At 45.2% G+C, this 19,237-nt stretch overlaps 1 protein-coding gene across 2 annotated transcripts in view; it reads left to right on the forward strand.

Annotated features, from left to right (window-relative positions):
* Positions 1 to 19,237, forward strand: part of AMFR (autocrine motility factor receptor) — a 705,232-nt gene that overhangs the window by 312,349 nt on the left and 373,646 nt on the right. For both annotated transcript variants that reach the window (XM_033940583.1, XM_033940582.1), the window contains one exon: positions 1,995 to 2,105. In XM_033940583.1, the coding sequence (XP_033796474.1) occupies positions 1,995 to 2,105 (111 nt within the window). The remainder of the gene's footprint in view (positions 1 to 1,994; positions 2,106 to 19,237) is intronic.

Here is a 19,237-nt window from a genome sequence, read left to right on the forward strand (position 1 = left end):
TTTATAAAAATTGCGATCATAACAAGTTAAACACCACATACAGACACAATTGCAGTACAGCTCTCATAAAAAAAACAAAAAAACTAACACAGGAATGCACTAACAAACAATTGATTTTTCAGCATTTTCTTAAAATTCATTCTCTCAACACAGAATCACAAAATTCCAGGGAACGCATTCTAAAGCTTAGCACCTGCCACAGACAGAATCCTAACATGAAAGATTGACATCTTACCCTTTAAGCTCAATTTCATTCTATTTTCTGATCTCAGACATCTAGGCTGATAAATTTCAAAACATCCTTGTAAAACTGGAGAAACATGATACAAAATCTGATGCATAGTTGAAAGAATCTTAAAGAGAACTCTTTGCTGCATGGGTAACCAATGCAATTGTTTCAGTACTGGGGTTATGTGAGACATTCTTGAGACACCAGTAATCAATTTTGCAGCGAAGTTAATCAACTTCTGCAGTGCCCTCACCTTCACTTTAGCAACTCCCAGGTATAGGGGCTCCTGATATAACAGTAAGTTTGGCCAGTCTGCCCTCCAGAATCTCTTTAGAGATTAGAAAGCAACTCCATCCCTTCTCTTTCCCATGCCTATATTCTTCAGTTCCAGGTTGTCCTTCCCCTTAGAATAGAATCCCCTTAAAGGTTACTTGCTGCTAAATACAAGTTGTTTACCTGTTGCAACACTCCTCCCTCTGTATTTGCGGGGGTCAGGGGCAGAGCCGGCCCGCAAATATAGAAAATTCACAAATAACTTTTGGTCTGACTCTGACCCACCCCCCGCCTCCTGGACCTTACTTGGTGGTCTAGCGGTGACACGGGACAGAAGCGATCTTCCTACACTCCTGCCCCGTGCAAAGCTGTCATCAAAATGGCTGCCATGAGTTCCCGGGAACTCATGGCAGCCATTTTGATGACGTCTTTGCACGGGGCAGGAGCGTAGGAAGATCGCTCCTGCTCCGCGTCACCACTAGACCACCAGGCAAGGTCCGTGCACAGCCAGGCAGTCGGCATGCAGAACGATGTGACGAGTGGCGTTGCGGACCTCCATCTGCACGTTCAGGGGCTTGAGGTGCGGGGGCAACCGGAGCTGTGTTCACCGGTCTGCAGGCTCTCCTCCACTGTCATGAGCTGGCTCGCTTCGGGCTTAAGGTGCAGAGCCATGGCAGAAGGGCACAGGGCTAGGGTGAGGAACAGGGCACCTTCTCCTCCAGATCCTCCTGTAATTTTGATCGCTGCCCAAGCTCTCCGGCTGCTTGTGCGTGTAGGAAGATCGCTCCCGGTAAGGTCACAATTCACTAGGGAGGGTTCCGGGCCAAAAAAACGCAAATAACCAAATTTGCAGATACAGAAACCGCGAATATGGAAGGAGGAGTGTGTCAGCCTAGCTGTCGCTACCATTCAGCATTTTCAGTTGGCATTACTTATGTCAGCGAAGGCCTATGGGAAATTATATCAATCTGACTCTGGCATGGGCACTAACAAAACTGACAGAGTGTATTTCCTTATTTTCTATTAAAAGCACTATATACCTAGGAGTCTCTTCTGAGAAGACCTTGCTAGACTGCTTGTCTTTGGAGAAGACTTTCTTACTTGTAATAAGGGTCTTTGTAACCACAAGTTCTTACATATGCCACCCAGCTCCTTGAGGAGTTGTACTCTTATGTGATAAAGACTAAGTCAATCCCTGTATGATGAAAGCAGGCAGGAAGTGGTGTGTGTATATAGTGAAACTTCTCAAAAGAGTGATGGTCTCCTACCATCCTGCTAAAGGTAAATAATTTGATTTTGTGTGTGTAAATGATGCATAATCTATATGTAGTAAGTATCTACTGATTTTTTTTTTTAAAGTTAAACCACCTTGAGCAGCATCTTTAGATTCTATTAGAAATAGCTTTCACATTGAAAATGTTTAGCAGTAATTGATATTCATATTAGTGCCACTGAACTGTCGTGACAAGACCATTTGATCTTTCTATTCAAGGTTTGCTGTTGCCACACCTGAAGAACTAGCTACTAATAATGATGATTGTGCCATCTGCTGGGACTCCATGCAGTCTGCACGCAAATTGCCTTGTGGACACTTCTTCCATAAGTATGTTTAAAGGCTGGGTTTTATAGACATTGTATCCATTTTTTTTTTTGGTTTCCTGCCTTTTTTGAAGGGATGTAGAGTGATGCATTGTGTTTTTCTGAAGTTTTCTTAGTTTTATATTTTTCATCTTAGTTTCATTCAAAATGTAGAATGGTGCATTAGAACCTTTGAAATTTAACTGCCAGTTTGCATAGTACTTTCCTATTTGTGCTTCATGCGAGCTACTGTTTTATCACTTTACTAAACTTTTTTAAAGTAAGGTTTTAAAGGTTCTTGCCATATTCCTATAACATTTCCCTTCTTCTTACCAATTGGCAAGAAGCTGCCTCTTTTATTATGTTATATAACCACTTTTAAACAAATGAAAACTAACTTCAGTTGAATGCAGAACATAAACAAAGCTTAGAAGCATTGCACAATAACTTTTTCATGTTTCTGCTTGAAGAATGATCCAAAATTCCAATGGCATAGTAACTGAATATGGGGAAAAGTAGTGTGATTTGTACAAGTACTAGCTATAAGTTATAGAGACTTCCAACACAAAGTCTATGCTTAGGTTTTAAAAAGTATGTTTTGCCTCTGGACTACCATGTTTTAATGCTGAACAAGTGCGAAAGATTTCCAAATTTGTATCTTTGCTCTCTGTGTCAGTCTGATTGAGAGGAGAAAAGAGAGGGGGCTTAAATGGCATAGTTCCCAAGCATTTCATTGGTTTTCATAGAATAATAAAATGAAAACCACATAAGAGAAAATATCGAATTATTCCATAGCATCTCAAGCGATAAATCCAGAACTTGTGGTTTAAGCTCAGCTACCAGTGGGTGGAAATAGAGAATAATCTAATTTACAATTTCTGGGTCATTCTATACCTAACTAGGTTCAAGGCGACTTACAATTTAGAGAATAACAGTAAAAATAGGAATCAAGGGTGGGTGAGAGGAGCTGCTTTGTGGAAGTCTCAGGGGAAGTTGAAGGAGGCAATTTAGAGGCACAAAAAAAAATCATTGGAAATACAGTATACTACTACTACTACTATTATTATTTCTATTGCGCTACCAGACATACATAGCGCTGTACAGAGTCATTAAGGAGCTTACAATCTAAACACAGACAAACAGATGCCATGGATAGATTTAGGAGAAATAGTTAAACTGCTTGCTTAGGGTGGGGAGCAGGGTTATGGATTGAAGGCTACATCAAAAAGGTGGGTGGGTAGTGCACTGGTATGAATTACTGTCAGTTGATTTAGTTCGGAGACTGCGATATCCAGGCTGTTGAGATAAGCAAAGTCTATGGTGATTAGAATATGAAATGAGTGGTTTGTTGTGGTCCCATACTACATAGATGTCAACAGAGTATGTGCTTTCAAAGAAGAATGATTTTAGTTTCTTCTGAAATTTATGTTTGTTTAATTTTATTTATTGAATTTTTATAATAATACAAGTATACAATGATGACTTGATACAGATCAGAGATGAAAAAATTAAAATTAACAAAATAAGATATAAACAAGTAATATTTACTCTTATTTAGCCCACAATATTGGAGATCAAGAAAGGAAATAAATTTCAAATCAACTATTAGATTATTAGAGTAATGACATAAGATAACCCATTTCACTACCAGATGGAAGGTCATATCTAATTAATCATGGTATCCACACCTTCTTTAGAAGTAATAAATTCCAATAACTGTTTGGGCTCAAAAAATAAAAAATTCTTATTTTGAAATAGCACATAACATTTTGAGGGAAATTTAACAAGAAATGTAGCCCCTAGAGCAAGAACTCTTGGTTTTAAGGCCAAGAATTCTTTCCTACATCTCTGGGTTTTTGAGCTAAATCAGGAAAAATTTGTACATTAGAGCCCAAAAACTTGTCATTAATATGACGGAAATACAAACGCAAAATAAATTCCCTGTCACTTTCCAGGGCTACTGTGAGCATCAAGGTAGTTCTATCAGTCACAATCTCAAGGGAGTTTTCTAAATAAGTTGTTAAGTCCATGTCCACATTTTGAGCCGGTTGCTTTCCAATAGGAGTAGAGACTTCTCTTGTGATCGTTTAGTATTCAGGTAATAAGCTCTCACAATTGGAGGTAAATTCTCCGTTGGAATGGCCAAGGTCTCCTGAAAATATTTCCTTACCATTTCTACAGGTGATATAATAGGACATTTTGGAAAATTCAACATTCTTAAGTTATTTTTCTGTAGTTGGTTCTCAAAATTCTCCATTTTATGTGAAATATAAGAACTCTCTTTAATCCTTTCCAATTCCACTCTTTTCATTTGTCCCAAATCCTCTTCATGCTTCTCCAATTTTTCTTTTAAATTAGTTACTATAATCCCTTGTTGCTCAACCTTAGAAAGGACAGTACCATAATCCACTTTCAAAACACAAAGATAGTTTCAGGTTGGAATCCATGATTGATATGGCCTTCCAGAGCGCTTCCATATCAATCTTCTCAGGCTTTCTCAACTCCCCAAAAATTACAGTTCTCCCTCCCGAAGCGTGTTTCACCTCTTCTTCTCCTCTGATGCAGGGACTTGGATGACCCTGTTCACCTGTTCTTTCCTCCAAAGAGTCCCGTGCAGGTGCCCCTCTCACAGAGGTGTCCAGACTTCCATCTCTCGGAGGCAGGACTCCCTCTGACTTCTGCATCCTTTCGCTTCTGGGTTGGTGAGGAGTTAGCATTTGCTCCGGGCTCAATGATGCCCGGCTTCCCGCGCTGAGAGTGCCCGAAAATCCCGGGTTCTCCCCCAAAGTGGAATGGGTTTCTTCACCCAAACGGGTCAACGCGCTTTGAATCGACGTCTGGACCATCCGCTGAAAGGCTCCAGTCGCCGGAGGGTTAGGGCGAGAGGCTCCCTTCCTCTTCCCCATGATGAAATATGAGGGAGAGTCAATGCGAATGCCGGTTCAGGCGAGGTAAGCAGCGCCGCTCGTTCAGGCGTCCGTTCTCGACGCCATTTTGATCTTCTGAAATTTAAGGTAGTCTCATTCAGACTTGATGAGTCTTGGGAGATTGTTCACATCTTGATGCCAAGATGGGGGAATGAAGAATTAAATATGTACTTGTATCTGACATAGTGGTTAGAGCTATAGCCTTAGCACCCTGAGGATGTGGGTTCAAATCTCACGCTGCTCCTTGTGACCCTGGACAAATCACTTAATCCTCCATTAACCAGGTACATTACACAGATTATGAACCCACCAGGACAGATAGGGAAAATGCTTGAAGTATCTGTATATAAACTGCTTTGAATGTGGTTATAAAACTACAAAAAGGCGGTTTATAAACTGTAAAACTAAAAAAGGCAGTACAGTACTCCCCCGAAATTCATGGGACACGCAGTTCCTGATTGGTAAGGCCTGACTTTAGTACAGGAAGAGGCGGTCGGAGCATACAGCGAGTGATTTCCTTCACTCACTGGCGCTCCGTCTGCCCTCGCCTGTCTCCCCTGCCTGGTCATTCCCCAGAGTGGGCTTTATAGAGAGGTAGGGAAAGAGTTTTTTTACCTGCGGGCTGTGTTCTGTTGGGTTCTTAATCATCGCCTGGCGGAAGCTATTGTCCACATAGGATGCCATCCCGAAAGCAAACACCCTTGGAAAAAAAAAGTGTTCCAACAAGTCAGAAACCAAACCAATTCCCTAAATGCGCCTCTCAGGGTTGTCCAAGGTTTGAGTCCTCCTGCAGTCGGTGATTACCGGCCGCAGACAGCGGGTGAAAGTCCGAATCCCCTCCAGATCCAGGGGATCTGTAAAAAACCAAGGAGATCCAGCCAGGTGGAGAGATAAAAGGCTTCCTCCTGCAAAAGAGGCTGCACTTTCTGGGCTAGCTGAACACTTTTGCTTCCCCCTTCCCCTTGCCTGTTTATATAGCAGACCACTGCTGCACTGTCAAACAGAATCTGAATAGGCCTGGCCTGAACCAAAGAGTAGGCTGACTGTAAAGCCTTTCAGACTGCCCACAGCTCTAGATAGTTGATCCACCATAAATCTTCCACTGGAAATCAGAGACCCTGAGCCATTTGATCAAGACAATGAGCTCCCCAGTCAGAGAGCATAGAACACTCTTCTTTCTCCCCCGCCCCCTTGTCTTTAGAAACTATAGAACTCGTATCTAGTATGCATCTCAATCTGGTTGGGTGTTCAGTCAATTATACAGAGACTAGTGTTTAAGCCCGTTACATTAACGGGTGCTAGAGTACATGTCTGTGGTTTTTTTTATTTGTCTCTCTCTCCTTGGATGCTGTCTGTCTGACATTCTTTCTGTCTCTCTCTCCCTGGCCCCCTGTCTATCTTTATTTCTAACTCTATCCTCTTCCCTCAATCCTGCATGTGCCCTTTTTTCTTTCTCCTCCCCACTTCCTTCTAACGTCTGCTCCCCCTGTCCCTCAGACTTCCATTCAGTGGCTGTCCCTCCTCTCCCTCACACTTCCATTCAGTGTCTGTCTCTCTCTCTCTACCCCTTCTATCTACTGTTCACCCTCTGTCTTGCCCCTTCCATTCACTGCCCTCTCTTCTCTTTCCATCCAGTGTCCACCCTCTCTCTCTCTGTTCCATATGGCATCTCCTCCTTCCTTTCCCCTTGGTCTGGCATACATTCCTACTTCCCTCCATGCCCTGCCATCTCTTCTTCCCTCCAAGCCATTCTCTCCCCCTCTGCTCCCTTTCCTCCTTGAACTTCATCGGGCAGCAGCAGCAGCATTCACAATTCATTGCTGTTGCCGGCTTCAGGACTTCTTCTCTGTCGGGTCATCTTCCTGAAACAGAAAGTAGGCAGGACCCGCCAGAGAGGAAGGCCTAAAGCCGGCAACAGCAGCGAATTGTAAACGCTGCTGCTGCCTGAAGAAGCCAGGCCTTGAAAAACCCGAGGCAGACCGCTTCTCTTCCCTCCCAGCCCAACCCCCGCTGACTCGGCTCCCTTACCCTTTCCTATCTCGCCTGCGTCGCGGAAGCGGCAATTGGGGTGGCGAGGATGCTAAGGAGACTGTGAAGGTGTTGGTGTGCAGCGGCGCTCCACGAAGCCCTCCTCCCGGCAGCCGCCGCCAGCACCAATCGGGGTGGCGAGGACGCGGGCAGGGAGAGAGCTTGCCTGCGCTTCCTCCAGCGATTGATGAGTGAGGGCGGGAGGAGGGGAGTGGCCAGAATTTTCCCTGCCGCCGAATTGGCTGCGACAGATCAGAAATCACGGCGGCAGGGATCACGAAATTTCAAGAGCGCATGAGCGCTCTAGGGTTTTATTATATAGGATAGGATCCTTACAAGTTCAAAAGGCAACTTCTCATGCTGCAGACAATGTATGCTAGAAGTGACTCCAGGCAGTGGTGTAGCAAGGATGGGAGGCGCCTGGGCCTGCCCTCTCCTCTGCCCCGCAGTCCTTCCTCCCACCCCTTCCCCTGTATCTCTTTAACTCACCAGTGCAAGCAGCATCTCCAACTTGCTGCCTGTGCTGGCCTTGACTCTCTCCCTCCCAATGACCAGGAAGTGACATTGGAGGGAGAGCCAAGGCCATCGCGAGCAGCATATTGGAACTGCTGCTTGTGCTGGCGAAGAGCTAGAAGTACGGGAGGGAAGAGAGACGCGTGCATTGTGAAGTGCTGGGGGCGGTGAGAAGGAGAGATGGCAGCGTCCAGGGCTTTCTGCCCCCCATTACTACAGCACTGACTCCAGGTCTATCTAAGCCAATGATTTCTGATTGACATCAAGTTATATATTTGTGAACATTCCATTTTTAAAAGGGCAAGAGTATCTGGAGCCTCAACTGTTGCAAAGTAGACTAGGAAGAAGTAAGCCAGTTCAAAACAATAATTTTTTTTCCCTATCAAAATGGAACGCTTGAGGAAATTATTTATTTTTTTAAAAGTCTATGTTTATGTATAGAAACAATCCAAAAAAATTACAGCTTTAACAACCTTTGTAAAATAGAAGGCAAACAGAAGTAAAAAAAACAAAACAACCAAAACCCCAACAATCAAAATAAGCATACACAACATATGTAAGATGAGAACAGCAAAAATAAGAAGTTCATTAAGATAAATACTCTTTTAGTGCAGACCATTTTTAAACATGAGACCGGACATTGTGTGTTTCCTTTTCTAGCTAATGTTATGTGAAAAAATTAGGACACCTCATGAAATATTCAATTCTTTCTTTAAAAATGTTCACATAATTGGTGCCAAATCTTTTTTTTTTTTTTTTTAAATCTCTGGAAAAGAAAGTGATGTAATTGCAGGTAAGCAACAAAAATGTTCCTTGATTTACTCATGAACAAGTTATCCACAAAAATTTGTTTTCTAACTGAGGAATAAATTAGGATACCCTAATAGCTAGTTCTACCCCCTTTGGCTGAAATAACTGCAGTGAGACGCTTCATGTAGCCATCTACCAGTTTCTGATATTGGTCTGAGGAAAGTTTGACCCCCTTCTCAATGCAGAATTCTTTCAGCTGTGAGATGTTTTAGGGGTTTCTTGCATGTACAGCCTTTTTCAAATCACCCCACAGTATCTCAATGGTATTAAGATCAGCTTTGATTCAACCACTCCAGGACTCTCCATTTCTTAGTTTTCAACTAGTCCTTGGTGGATTTACTGGTTTGTTTTGGGTCATTGTTGTGTTGCAGGATCCAGTTCCACTTCGGCTTTAATTTTCTTACAGATGGTAACACATGTTCCTCAAGCACCTTCCGATACATGGTAGAATTCATGGTGGATTCTATGATGGTGAGCTTGGCCAGGTCCTGCTGCAGCAAAGCAACCCTAAACCATGACACTTCCACCTCCATGCTTCACAGTTGGTATGAGGTTATTTTCTTGGAATGCTGTATTTGGTGGACGCCTAACATGTCCTCTTTTCTGGTGTCTAAATAATTCAATTTTAGACTCATCTGTCCATAGAACACTATTCCAAACGTCCTGGTGTTTGTCTTCGTTCTCTCTGGAAAACTTCAGTCAGGCTTTGATGTTTCTCTTAGAGAGCAAAGGTTTCCTCCTTGTACACCTCCCATTCAAGTTAAATTTGTGCAGTCTCTTTCTGATTGTAGAGGCATGCACTTTCACATCAACAGTAGCAAGAGCCTGCTGTAGGTCCCGTGATGACATTTTATGGTTTTTGGAAACTTCTTTTTGCATCTTGCGGTCTGCTCTGGTGGTCAGCTTGCTTGGACGGCCGGACCTGGGCATGTTAGCAGTTGTTTGGAAAGTCCTCCACTTGTACACTATTTTCCGGATCGTGGAATGGCTAATGTCAAATTCTTTCAAGATCTTTTTAATTCCCTTACCAGACTTATAAGCTGCTACAATCTTCTTTCTGAAGGCCTCAGACAGTTCTTTTGATCTCACAATAGTGTTCACTCTCACTGCAGCAGTCATGATCACACCAAACTAAATGTCTGTGGTTTAAGTAGGACAAACCTCCTTCAAAATGCTGAGTAACGATGTTCTAATCATGTGCACCTGATGTGATACAAGTGTGTGCGATTTGAGCCACTTTTAAGTAGGAGGATTTGTGGGAATGTCCTAATTTATTCCTCAGTTAAAATACACATTTTTGTGGATATCTTTTGTTTCATGAACTAAAAAAAGAAAATTTTTGTTGTTTTCCTGCAATTACATCACTTTTTTTTACAAAGCTAAAAAAAAATTTTGACATTGATATGTGAACATTTCTTAACATAGAACTGAATATTTCATGGGGTGTCCTAATTTTTTCACATGACTGTACTGTATATAACATCCAAACCTATAGGTTAAACAAGTTAAATTCCACCACTTATCTTGAGATAATTGAGATAGGTCCTTCCATGAAGAACAAATAATTTTCAAATCAATAGCTATAAGTGAATCTAATTGACAGTTTTTAAATCTTTTTGGAACAGAAGCTTGAAAATAATAGTGGTCAAATAGTATTGTGGGATCTTGCTAAATTCCACATGCCCATAATGATGATGTATCGTATTTCCCTATATATAGGCTGCAGCCTATGCATGGGTTTTACAAACCCATGTATGGGGTGTGGCCTAGTTATATGGGGTGGCCTATGCAGCGATTGTAAATCATCCCCCCATCCCCGGTACCTTTTTCGGAGCCTGCGGGACGGCAAATCTCTAGTAGTGCAGGGCAGCCGCGATCTCTTCGGCATCCGGCCTACTCCCGCACCGCGTGACTGAGTGACTGACGTCAGTTCTCGCTAGTCCCATGTGAGCTGACGTCGGCCATTCAGTAGGCGGTGTGGGGGCAGGCCGAATGCTGAAGAGATCGCATTTGCTCTGCACCGCTGGAGATTCGTCGTCCAGGGGGCTCCGAAAAAGGTACCGGAGGTGGGGGGGATTTTAAAAGGCAGGGGAGGTACCTGAAGATAAGTCGAGACTAATACCATGGGGCAGGTTATCATATGGTTTTTAAACATAGGCTGCCCTTTTCTGTGGCCTATACATGAATGCGGCCTATGCAGAGGGGCAGCCTATATGAAGGGAAATATGGTATGTCAACAAATGTAGCCAGAAAGATGATACCATCGGGCAAGCCCAAAACATCTGAGCTAGTGAGGCTTCTGAAGCTTGACATTTGGAACAGTTACTATGTGACATTACTCCCGCTCTGCAAGCTCGATGTGGGGAAATGAAGAGCTATAGAACAAATTTATATTGCAACTTCCAACATTGACAATTGTTTGTAATTGTTCTTATTGTCATCGCATAAGTTTTGAAAGTAGCCGTTGTTAAAAAAAGATATTAATCTGAACTCCATGTTAATTCATATTACTCAAAGTTCAATTCTGTTGTGTCTTTATGATACAATAAGGATGCTTTAAGTTGAGACCCCAGAGTATAAGCTGCACCGAATTCTTCCTGCATATCTTCACTTAGACCAATGTTCTAGACCAGTGTTTTTCAACCTTTTTTGGGCAAAGGCACACTTGTTTCATGAAAAAAATCACGAGGCACACCACCATTAGAAAATGTTAAAAAATTTAACTCTGTGCCTATATTGACTATATATAAAGTAATTCACTTGAGTGCCACCGCCGCCATCGGGAACAGGCCGGCGCCAAGTTCTCCCTGCTTCTCTTCCCCGTGGGGCCGACCAACTCTCGCCACCCGTCGTCAATTCTAACGTCGGAGAGGACGTTCTAGGCCAGCCAGGCAGCGATTGGCTGGCCCAGAACGTCCTCTCCGACGTCAGAATTGACGCGAGTGGCGAGAGTTGGCCGGCCCCACAGGGAAAAGCAGGGAGAACTTGGCGCCGGCCTGTTCCCGATGGCGGCGGTGGCACTCAAGTGGCTAAAGAGCCGCAGTTTGCCGGCCTAGGGACAACACTGGAGGGTGGCCAGCTGTGCACCCACTTGGGACGTAAACCCGGGGTGGGGCAGACCGCCCCCCCCACCCTGGTATGCCACTATCTGTACCTCACTCCCTCCCTATGACCAAAAATTCTCCTTTCTTCTATTCCCCGTGTACACAACCATCTCTTTCCCTCCCTTCCTCTCTCCAAAGTCCATGCCTTCTGTGTCCAAACACTCATTCCCTCCCCCACCTCAGCATCTCTTTCCCTCCCTTCCTCTCTCCCAAGTCCATTTCTTCTGTGTCCAAAAACGCATTCCCTCCCCCACCTCAGCATCTCTTTCCCTCCCTTCCTCTCTCCCAAGTCCATGCCTTCTGTGTCCAAAAACCCATTCCCTCCCCCACCTCAGCATCTCTTTCCCTCCCTTCCTCTCTCCCAAGTTCATGCCTTGTGTCCAAAACGCACTCCCTCCCCCCTTTTGTGTTCCGTGTTTGCCTCCCAGCCCATCTTTGCAACTTTCTCAGCAAAACGAAGCTCAAGCCGCGAGGCTTGTCTTCTGCTTCCTGCCTGCCCTGCCGCGCACAAATAGCCGAACAGAAGTATTCTCCGACGTCAGCGCTGACGTCGGAGGGCAGGCTTTGCTTAAGCCCTCCCTCCGACGTCAGCGCTGACATCGGGGAACGCTTGCGATCGGCTATATGTTAGCTGCAGGGCAGGCAGGAACAGAAGACGAGCCTCGCGGCTCGAGATGTATTGAACTCCGTGGGTCCCCCGTCCAGCTCTCTCCTGTCCACGTGGGGCGGACCGCCCCTCTCCCTAGACTGTGGCCTAGGACCCTGGGGGAGCCCGGGCCCCCTGTCAGCTCCAGGCCCCTGAATGCAGGACTGGTGGTACTGCCCTGATGGCGGCTCTGACCGTACGGCACACCAGGCAACATCTCGCGGCACACTAGTGTGCCGTGGAACAGCGGTTGAAAAACACTGTTCTAGACCCACCATCCAGTTGGGTTTTCAGGATAGCCCTAAGGAATATGCATGGAGTAGATTTGCATGCCTGTAATCTCCATTATATGCCAATCTCTCTCATGCATATTCATTAGGGCTATCCCAAAAACCCGACTGGCTTGTGGTCCTCCAGGACAGGGTTGGGAACCACTGACTTAAGAACATAAGAAATGCCTTCACCGGATCAGACCTTAGGTCCATCTAGACCGGCAACCCGCACACGTGGAGACTAAGCTAGGTGTTCCTTGATGAAGACCTTGTTAACCCGTATCCCTCAATGTGATTTGCAAGAAGGTGTGCATCCAATTTACCTTTGAATCCCAGAATGGTGGTCTCCGTCATAACCTCCTCCGGGAGAGCATTCCAAGCATCCACCACACGCTGTGTGAAACAGAACTTCCTGACATTTGTCCTGGGCCTGATGCCCCTCAGTTTCAGTCCATGACCTCTCGTCCGTGTCACATTTGACAATGTGAATAACGATGTTTCTTGCTCTATTTTGTTGAATCCTTTTAGTATTTTAAAAGTCTCTATCATATCCCCTCACAGTCTTCTCTTTTCGAGGGTGAACAAACCCAGTTTTCCGAGTCATTCCTTGTAGCTCAGATTCTCCATACCTTTTACTAGTTTCGTGACCCTCCTCTGCACCCTCTCCAGTAGGGTTATATCCTTCTTTAGATAGGGAGACCAGTGTTGGACACAGTATTCCAAGTGTGGTCTGACCATCGCTCTGTAAAGCGGCATTATGACGTCCACCGATCTGCTCGTGATCCCCTTTCTTATCATGCCCAACATCCTGTTTGCTTTCTTTGCTGCTGCTGCGCATTGAGCCAACAGCTTCAGAGTCCTATCTATCAGTATCCCCAGGTCTCTTTCTTGTTCGCTCTTGCCCAAAGTTACACCTAATATTTTATAATCATGCTCCTTGTTTTTCCTGCCCAGGTGCATCACTTTGCATTTTTCTATATTAAACTTCATCTGCCACATTTCCGCCCATTTTTCCAGCTGGTTCAAATCCTTCTGCAATTCTTCGCTGTTCTTTTGTGTCCCAACTGCCCGACCTAGTTTTGTGTCATCTGCAAACTTGATAATATTGCTTGTTGTTCCCTCTTCCAGGTCATTTATGAAGATATTGAATAAGATGGGCCCGAGAACCGAGCCCTGGGGCACCATCTCCCAGTCTGAGAACTTCCCATTTACGCTGACCCTCTGCAATCTGTTCTCCAGCCATTTGCCTATCCATCTTAGTATGTCCCCTTATATTCCATGGCTTTGTAGTTTCCTCAGAAGCCTTGCGTGCAGAACCTTGTCGAACGCTTTCTGGAAGTCCAAGTATATTATATTTACCGGGTCTCCGCTATTGATTTGTTTGTTCACCTTCTCAAAAAATTGAAGTAAATTCGTCAAACATGACTTCCCCTTCCTGAATCCGTGTTGACTGACTCTCATCAGGTCGTTATTTTCCAGGTGCTGTACTATGCTGTCCTTGATTAGTGCTTCAACCATCTTCCCAGGAACCGACATAAGACTCACAGATCTATAGTTGCCCGGTTCTTCCCTCAATCCTTTTTTGAAGATTGGGATGACATTCGCAATTTACCAATCATCTGGTATTTTCCTAGTTCTAATTGACATGTTAGCTAGGGTTTGCAATAGTTCTCCAATTTCGACCTTAAGCTCCTTTAGCACTCTCGGGTGAATTCCATCTGGCCCAAGAGATTTGTCACTTTTTAGCTTGTCAATTTGGTAGTATATTTGGTCCAAATCCTCTATTTCTCCCTCGAATACCCTTCCTGTTTCGGGCATTGTTGCAATGTTCTCATTTGTAAAGACCGAGGCAAAGAATGAATTTAGCCTATCTGCAATCTGTTTGTCTTCCTTGATGCACCCTTTTCTTCCTTGGTCGTTGAGAGGGTCTACTGCCTCTCTTGAAGTTTTTGGCTTCTCGTGCTATTTTTTCCTTGTAGACCTTTTTGGCGTCTCTTACTGCCTTGTGACACTTTTTCTGGTCGACCTTGTGACAGTTCCAGGCCTCGGTTGTTTTTTCACGTTTCCATTTTTTGAACGAGTTCCTCTTTTCCCTCACTTCATCCTTCACCTCTGTAGATAGCCAAGCTGGTTCTCCGTTGTTTTTGTTTCTCCTTCCTTTGGATATCTGCGGAATGTAGAGATTCTGCGCTTCGGTGATGGTATTTTATAGTAGGGACCATGCTTGATCAACCGTTTGGATTTCGGCTGTCCTTTTTTGAGCCGATTTTTAACCATGGCTCTCATGCTGTCGTAATTCCCTTTTCTGAAGTTAAAGGTTGTGGTTGAGGTCTTGGTTGGTTTCCCCTTCCCGATGCTAATTTTGAAAGTGATCATGTTGTGATCGCTCGTCCCCAGCGGGGCTGTGACTTCTACATCTGTTGTCCTTCCAGTTATGCCATTTAGGATCAAGTCCAGGGTTGCGGTCCCTCTTGTCGGTTCACCCACCATTTGTTTTAGGAAGCAGTCTCCTATCATTTCCAGGAACTTTGTTTCCCTGCCGCAGTTTGAGATTCCCAGATTCCAGTTTATCCCCGGAAAGTTGAAGTCCCCCATGATCGTTACGTTTCCTGTTCTACAACCATGGTTGATTTCCTCTATCATTTCTGTGTCTGTTTCCTCCGTCTGTCCTGGGGGTCGGTAATAGAGGCCAATCCTTGTGTCTGCTTCGTTTTGTCTAGGAATCTTTATCCAGAGGGACTCCAGTTTATCTTTTCCTTTCGTCTCCCCTTCCCTGATAGTCTCTATTTCTTCTTTGACGTACAGGGCAATACCTCCCCATTTTTGCCCTGTTCTATCTCTTCTGTATAGTTTGTATCCCTGCAGTACCGTGTCACATTCATTTTCTTCGTTCCACCATGTTTCTGTTATTCCAATGATATCCAGCTCTTCCCTTCTTGCTAGTGCTTCCAGTTCCCCCATTTTATTTCTTAAGCTTCTGCATTTGTGTACATACATTTGAGCTCCCTTTGTGCTACTTTCTTGGACTTTTTAGTCTTCACATCCCTTTTTGTATCTATTTGTACTCTTTCCTTGCCTCTTGCAGTTTCAACATGCTCTTCCCTTTTATCTGAGCAGTTGTTTGTAGTAGAGAATGACACGGGGAAAAAATCTGTCCCCGTCACCGCCCTGTCCCCGGCCCACCATCCTCTGCACCGCCCCGTCACCGCCATTCCATTCACCGCCCCGTCACCGTCACTGCCATCCCTTTCACCGCCCCGTCACCGCCACTGCCATCCCATTCACCGCCCCATCACCGTCCCCGCAGCATCCATATAAGCCTTAGTACTCTAATATTTAGCGTATTCCATTCTTATAAATCAAAGTTCCTGCTGCTGAACTAGAGAAAGAGATGTTCAGCTGGCAGGGCTTTGTTTATAAATTTTTATTAACACAACTAATATACCACCATAATGTTTCCGACAGAGGACAAGTATGCAATAAATGCATTTTGCTGTTTCAATGCCAGTGCTCAGCAGAACAACAGACAGCAATATGGACATTCACCTTATGTAGTACTTTTTTAATATATAAAAATAGGCAAAATTAGTTGCTGTTTTATCATTATATTTTCTTGCCATTATAGTATTCTTCATTGATCATTTTTCTTTTTAAATTCAAAACAAATTCAACCTATCTTGTGTCCCAGCATGAATTCATGTTTCACTCAATTGGCTGTTTCAAGGGAATTAACCCTCCAACTTCCATTTGCAAAAATACCCAATGTTGTTCCTTCTATGAGCAATATTTAAATTATGAGGAACAACATTGGGTATTTTTGCTGAATTGTGTGACACCATTTGGGCTGAACATGAAGATTGAAAATGCCTGGTTAGCCCTGGACAGATGATTTGAACAGCCAGGAGCCTGTCCTGGCCATTTAAATCATTTTGAATATCTAGTCCAATGATAACAGAATTAGGGTGATTATAGAAACATAGAACTTTGTTGATCACTAAAAACAGTGGAGACTAAGGGTCTATCAAGCTCAGCATCCTGTCTTTGACACTGGCCAGTCTTGGTCTTTGGAACTGCCCATTGTGTCAGAAGCAATAGGGATTAAGTGACTTGCCCAGGGTCACAAGGAGTGTAGTGTAGCTCTAACCACTGGATTTAGAAGTTGGCTTCTTTTGGGATCTTTAACTCATCATCGCTAGGACTCGAATCTGAGTCCGTGGCACCTAACATAGAATGGAATTAGTATGGCAAAGTAATGAAGAATGGTCCAGCAGCCCCCATCCTCCCTCCACCTCACCTTATATTTGTTCCGAGTTTGCCGGCTTCCTTTTTCCCTAGCCGCACGCGTTCAAAAAGCCGTGCATTTAGCCAACTCCCTCCACCTCACCTTAAATTTTGAGTTTTCCGGCTTCCTTTTTTCCGAGCCGCACGTGTTCAAAAATCTGTGCATGCGCGGCTGCGCGAGTCAATCAAACTTCTCCTCTCCTGCAACTTCCTGTTTCCGGTTGCGTCAGAGGAAAAGATTGATTGACTCGCGCAGCCGCGCGTGCACGGATTTTTGAACACGTGCGGCTCGGAAAAAAGGAAGCCGGAAAACTCAAAATTTAAGGTGAGGTGGAGGGAGGAGCTGGCTAAATGCTACGGGCGGGCGGGCGGTGGCTGCGGGGACCGCGCGATCCTTGATACCTCACTGCGGAGACAAGACCATTCACCGCCCCGCGGGCGGTGAATGGCCTTGTCCCCGTCGCCGCAGCGACTGCTAGTTTTCTTCCCCGTTTTCGGCGGGTGACCCGCGGCTAAAATGCGGTGGCCGCGGGTAAACCGCCACCGTGTCATTCTCTAGTTTGTAGTTCCCTCTCTGGACTTCACATCTCTTTTTGTATTTATTTGCGCTTTTTTCTTGCCTCTTGCAGATTCAACATGCTTTTCCTTTTTATCTGAGCAGTTGCTTGTTGTTCCTTCTCTAGGGCCTCCTGATGTCCGGGCCATCAACTGGTTGTTGACTGTCGGCTCTCCCCTGATCCTTAGTTGAAAGCCTTCTCAATGGTCTTCTTCATGTTTTCTGCCAAGACTCTCGCTCCTTGCTTGGTGAGGTGTAGCCCGTCCTTTCTGAAGTATCTGCTTCTTCCCCAGAATGCCGTCCAGTTGCGCACGAAGTCGAAACCCTCCTCTTCGCACCATCGTCTCATCCAGGCGTTGATCGCTCATAGTTCTCCTGTCTCTTTCCATCCGCTCTCGGTACCTGGAGGATCTCGGAGAAGGCCACTTTCACCTCCCTGACCTTCAGTTTCCGTCCGAGTGAGTGGAGCTGGTCCTTCATTTCCTCCCTGTTGTACTTTCGTCCGCTGACATCGTGGGTTCCCACGTGGATAAGCACAGCAGTGTCCTCTCCTCCTGCGCTGTCTATGATCCTGGTGATCCTGCTGGCCACATCCTTCATTCTTGCACCAGGCAGGCAGGTAACCAATCTATCCTCTCTTCCTTCTGCGGTGTGGCTGTCCACATTGCGTATGATGGAATCTCCAACAATGATCCCTATCTTCTTTATTCGGGCATTCCTTGGGGGTCGTAAGTCTGTATCCATGGCGTAGGACCTGTCTCCCTTCTTCTGTGGTGCATCCCCAGATGGTCTCTCATTTCTGTTGAGGGTATGGTCAGCCTCGACCTCTGTTTCAACCTCTCCATCGATTGTAATGATGCCTCCTTCCATATCGCCTGGGCCTTCTTCCTGGGTTATTCGGGTACTGATCTCTAGCCCTGGGACCTCCACAAGTTGCTGGTGGGCTTCTTCGATGAATCTCTCCAATTCCTCGATCACTTCGCTGGTACTAGACTCCACCAGCAACTTCTTTCATGGCGAGGAGTTCTTCTAGTTCTATCACAGTTCCTTCCAGCAACCGGACTTGCTGTTTCAGGCCATCCAGCTTCTTGCATCGACTGCAAATGTATGCCCTAGTTCCAAGGGGAGGTAGTCATACATGTTGCAGCGGGTGCAGAAGACTGGAAAGCTCTTCTTCTGGCTTCCGTGGGCGATCATATCCTGTTCCCCTTCTAAGTTCTTTGCTTTTATGTGAGTCTTCTGTCCCTGTCGGCTGTGTGTGTCCTACTTCCAGTTAGCTGTCCCCCTTGTTGGTTGCGAGTGTTCTGGTGTTGCTGAGTTCTCTACGAGTGCTTGTTATATGTGTGTGTTGTGTGGCTAGGTAAAAAACAAGAATGTAACTTACGCTTTGGGGCTCTCTGTTAGTCGACCTTGTTTCCTGGCTCCTTCTTAAGGCTCCTTCGCAAAGGTGGAGTCCGGTCGCGCTGATGGTGATGCGTTGGGGGTGGGCGGAGCTAACTCTCGCCTACCCCAAGCTACCTGCTTCTTCCTTTCTCCTCCGCTTCCTTCTCTCTGCCTTCTGCGCTTCTTTCTCTCTGTCTCTGTGCTTCCCCTGCTCTCCTCCGGTGCCTTCTGCCTCCTGCACCGGCCTGGGCTTCTGCCGCAGTCTCCTCTTTTAAGGGGGAGTCCGGTTGCGCTGGTGGTGACGTGTTGGGAGTGGGCAGAGCTAACTCTCGCCTACCCCACGCTACGACTTAGGGCTAGATTCACTAAAGATAGCGACTCAATCGCTGTTGGCCAATTCTCTGGCCAATTTTCCAACAGCGAATGATTCACTATCAAGTTTGCATTCAAATGATTTGCAAGGAGGTGTAAATCATGTGCATGTAAACCCACTGACTCAATCGTTCAGTCAATGATTGACACATGGCAGAGCCCTAACAGTAGTGACAGGGGAGGTAACTTCCTGTCACTGCGTCAGGGCTTCAGCTTTTTTTTAATGGAACAGATGTTCTGTACGACTTAAACACACACCATCTGT

The sequence above is a fragment of the Geotrypetes seraphini genome, chromosome 4, assembly GCF_902459505.1.
Source record: "Geotrypetes seraphini chromosome 4, aGeoSer1.1, whole genome shotgun sequence".
NCBI lineage: Eukaryota > Metazoa > Chordata > Amphibia > Gymnophiona > Dermophiidae > Geotrypetes > Geotrypetes seraphini.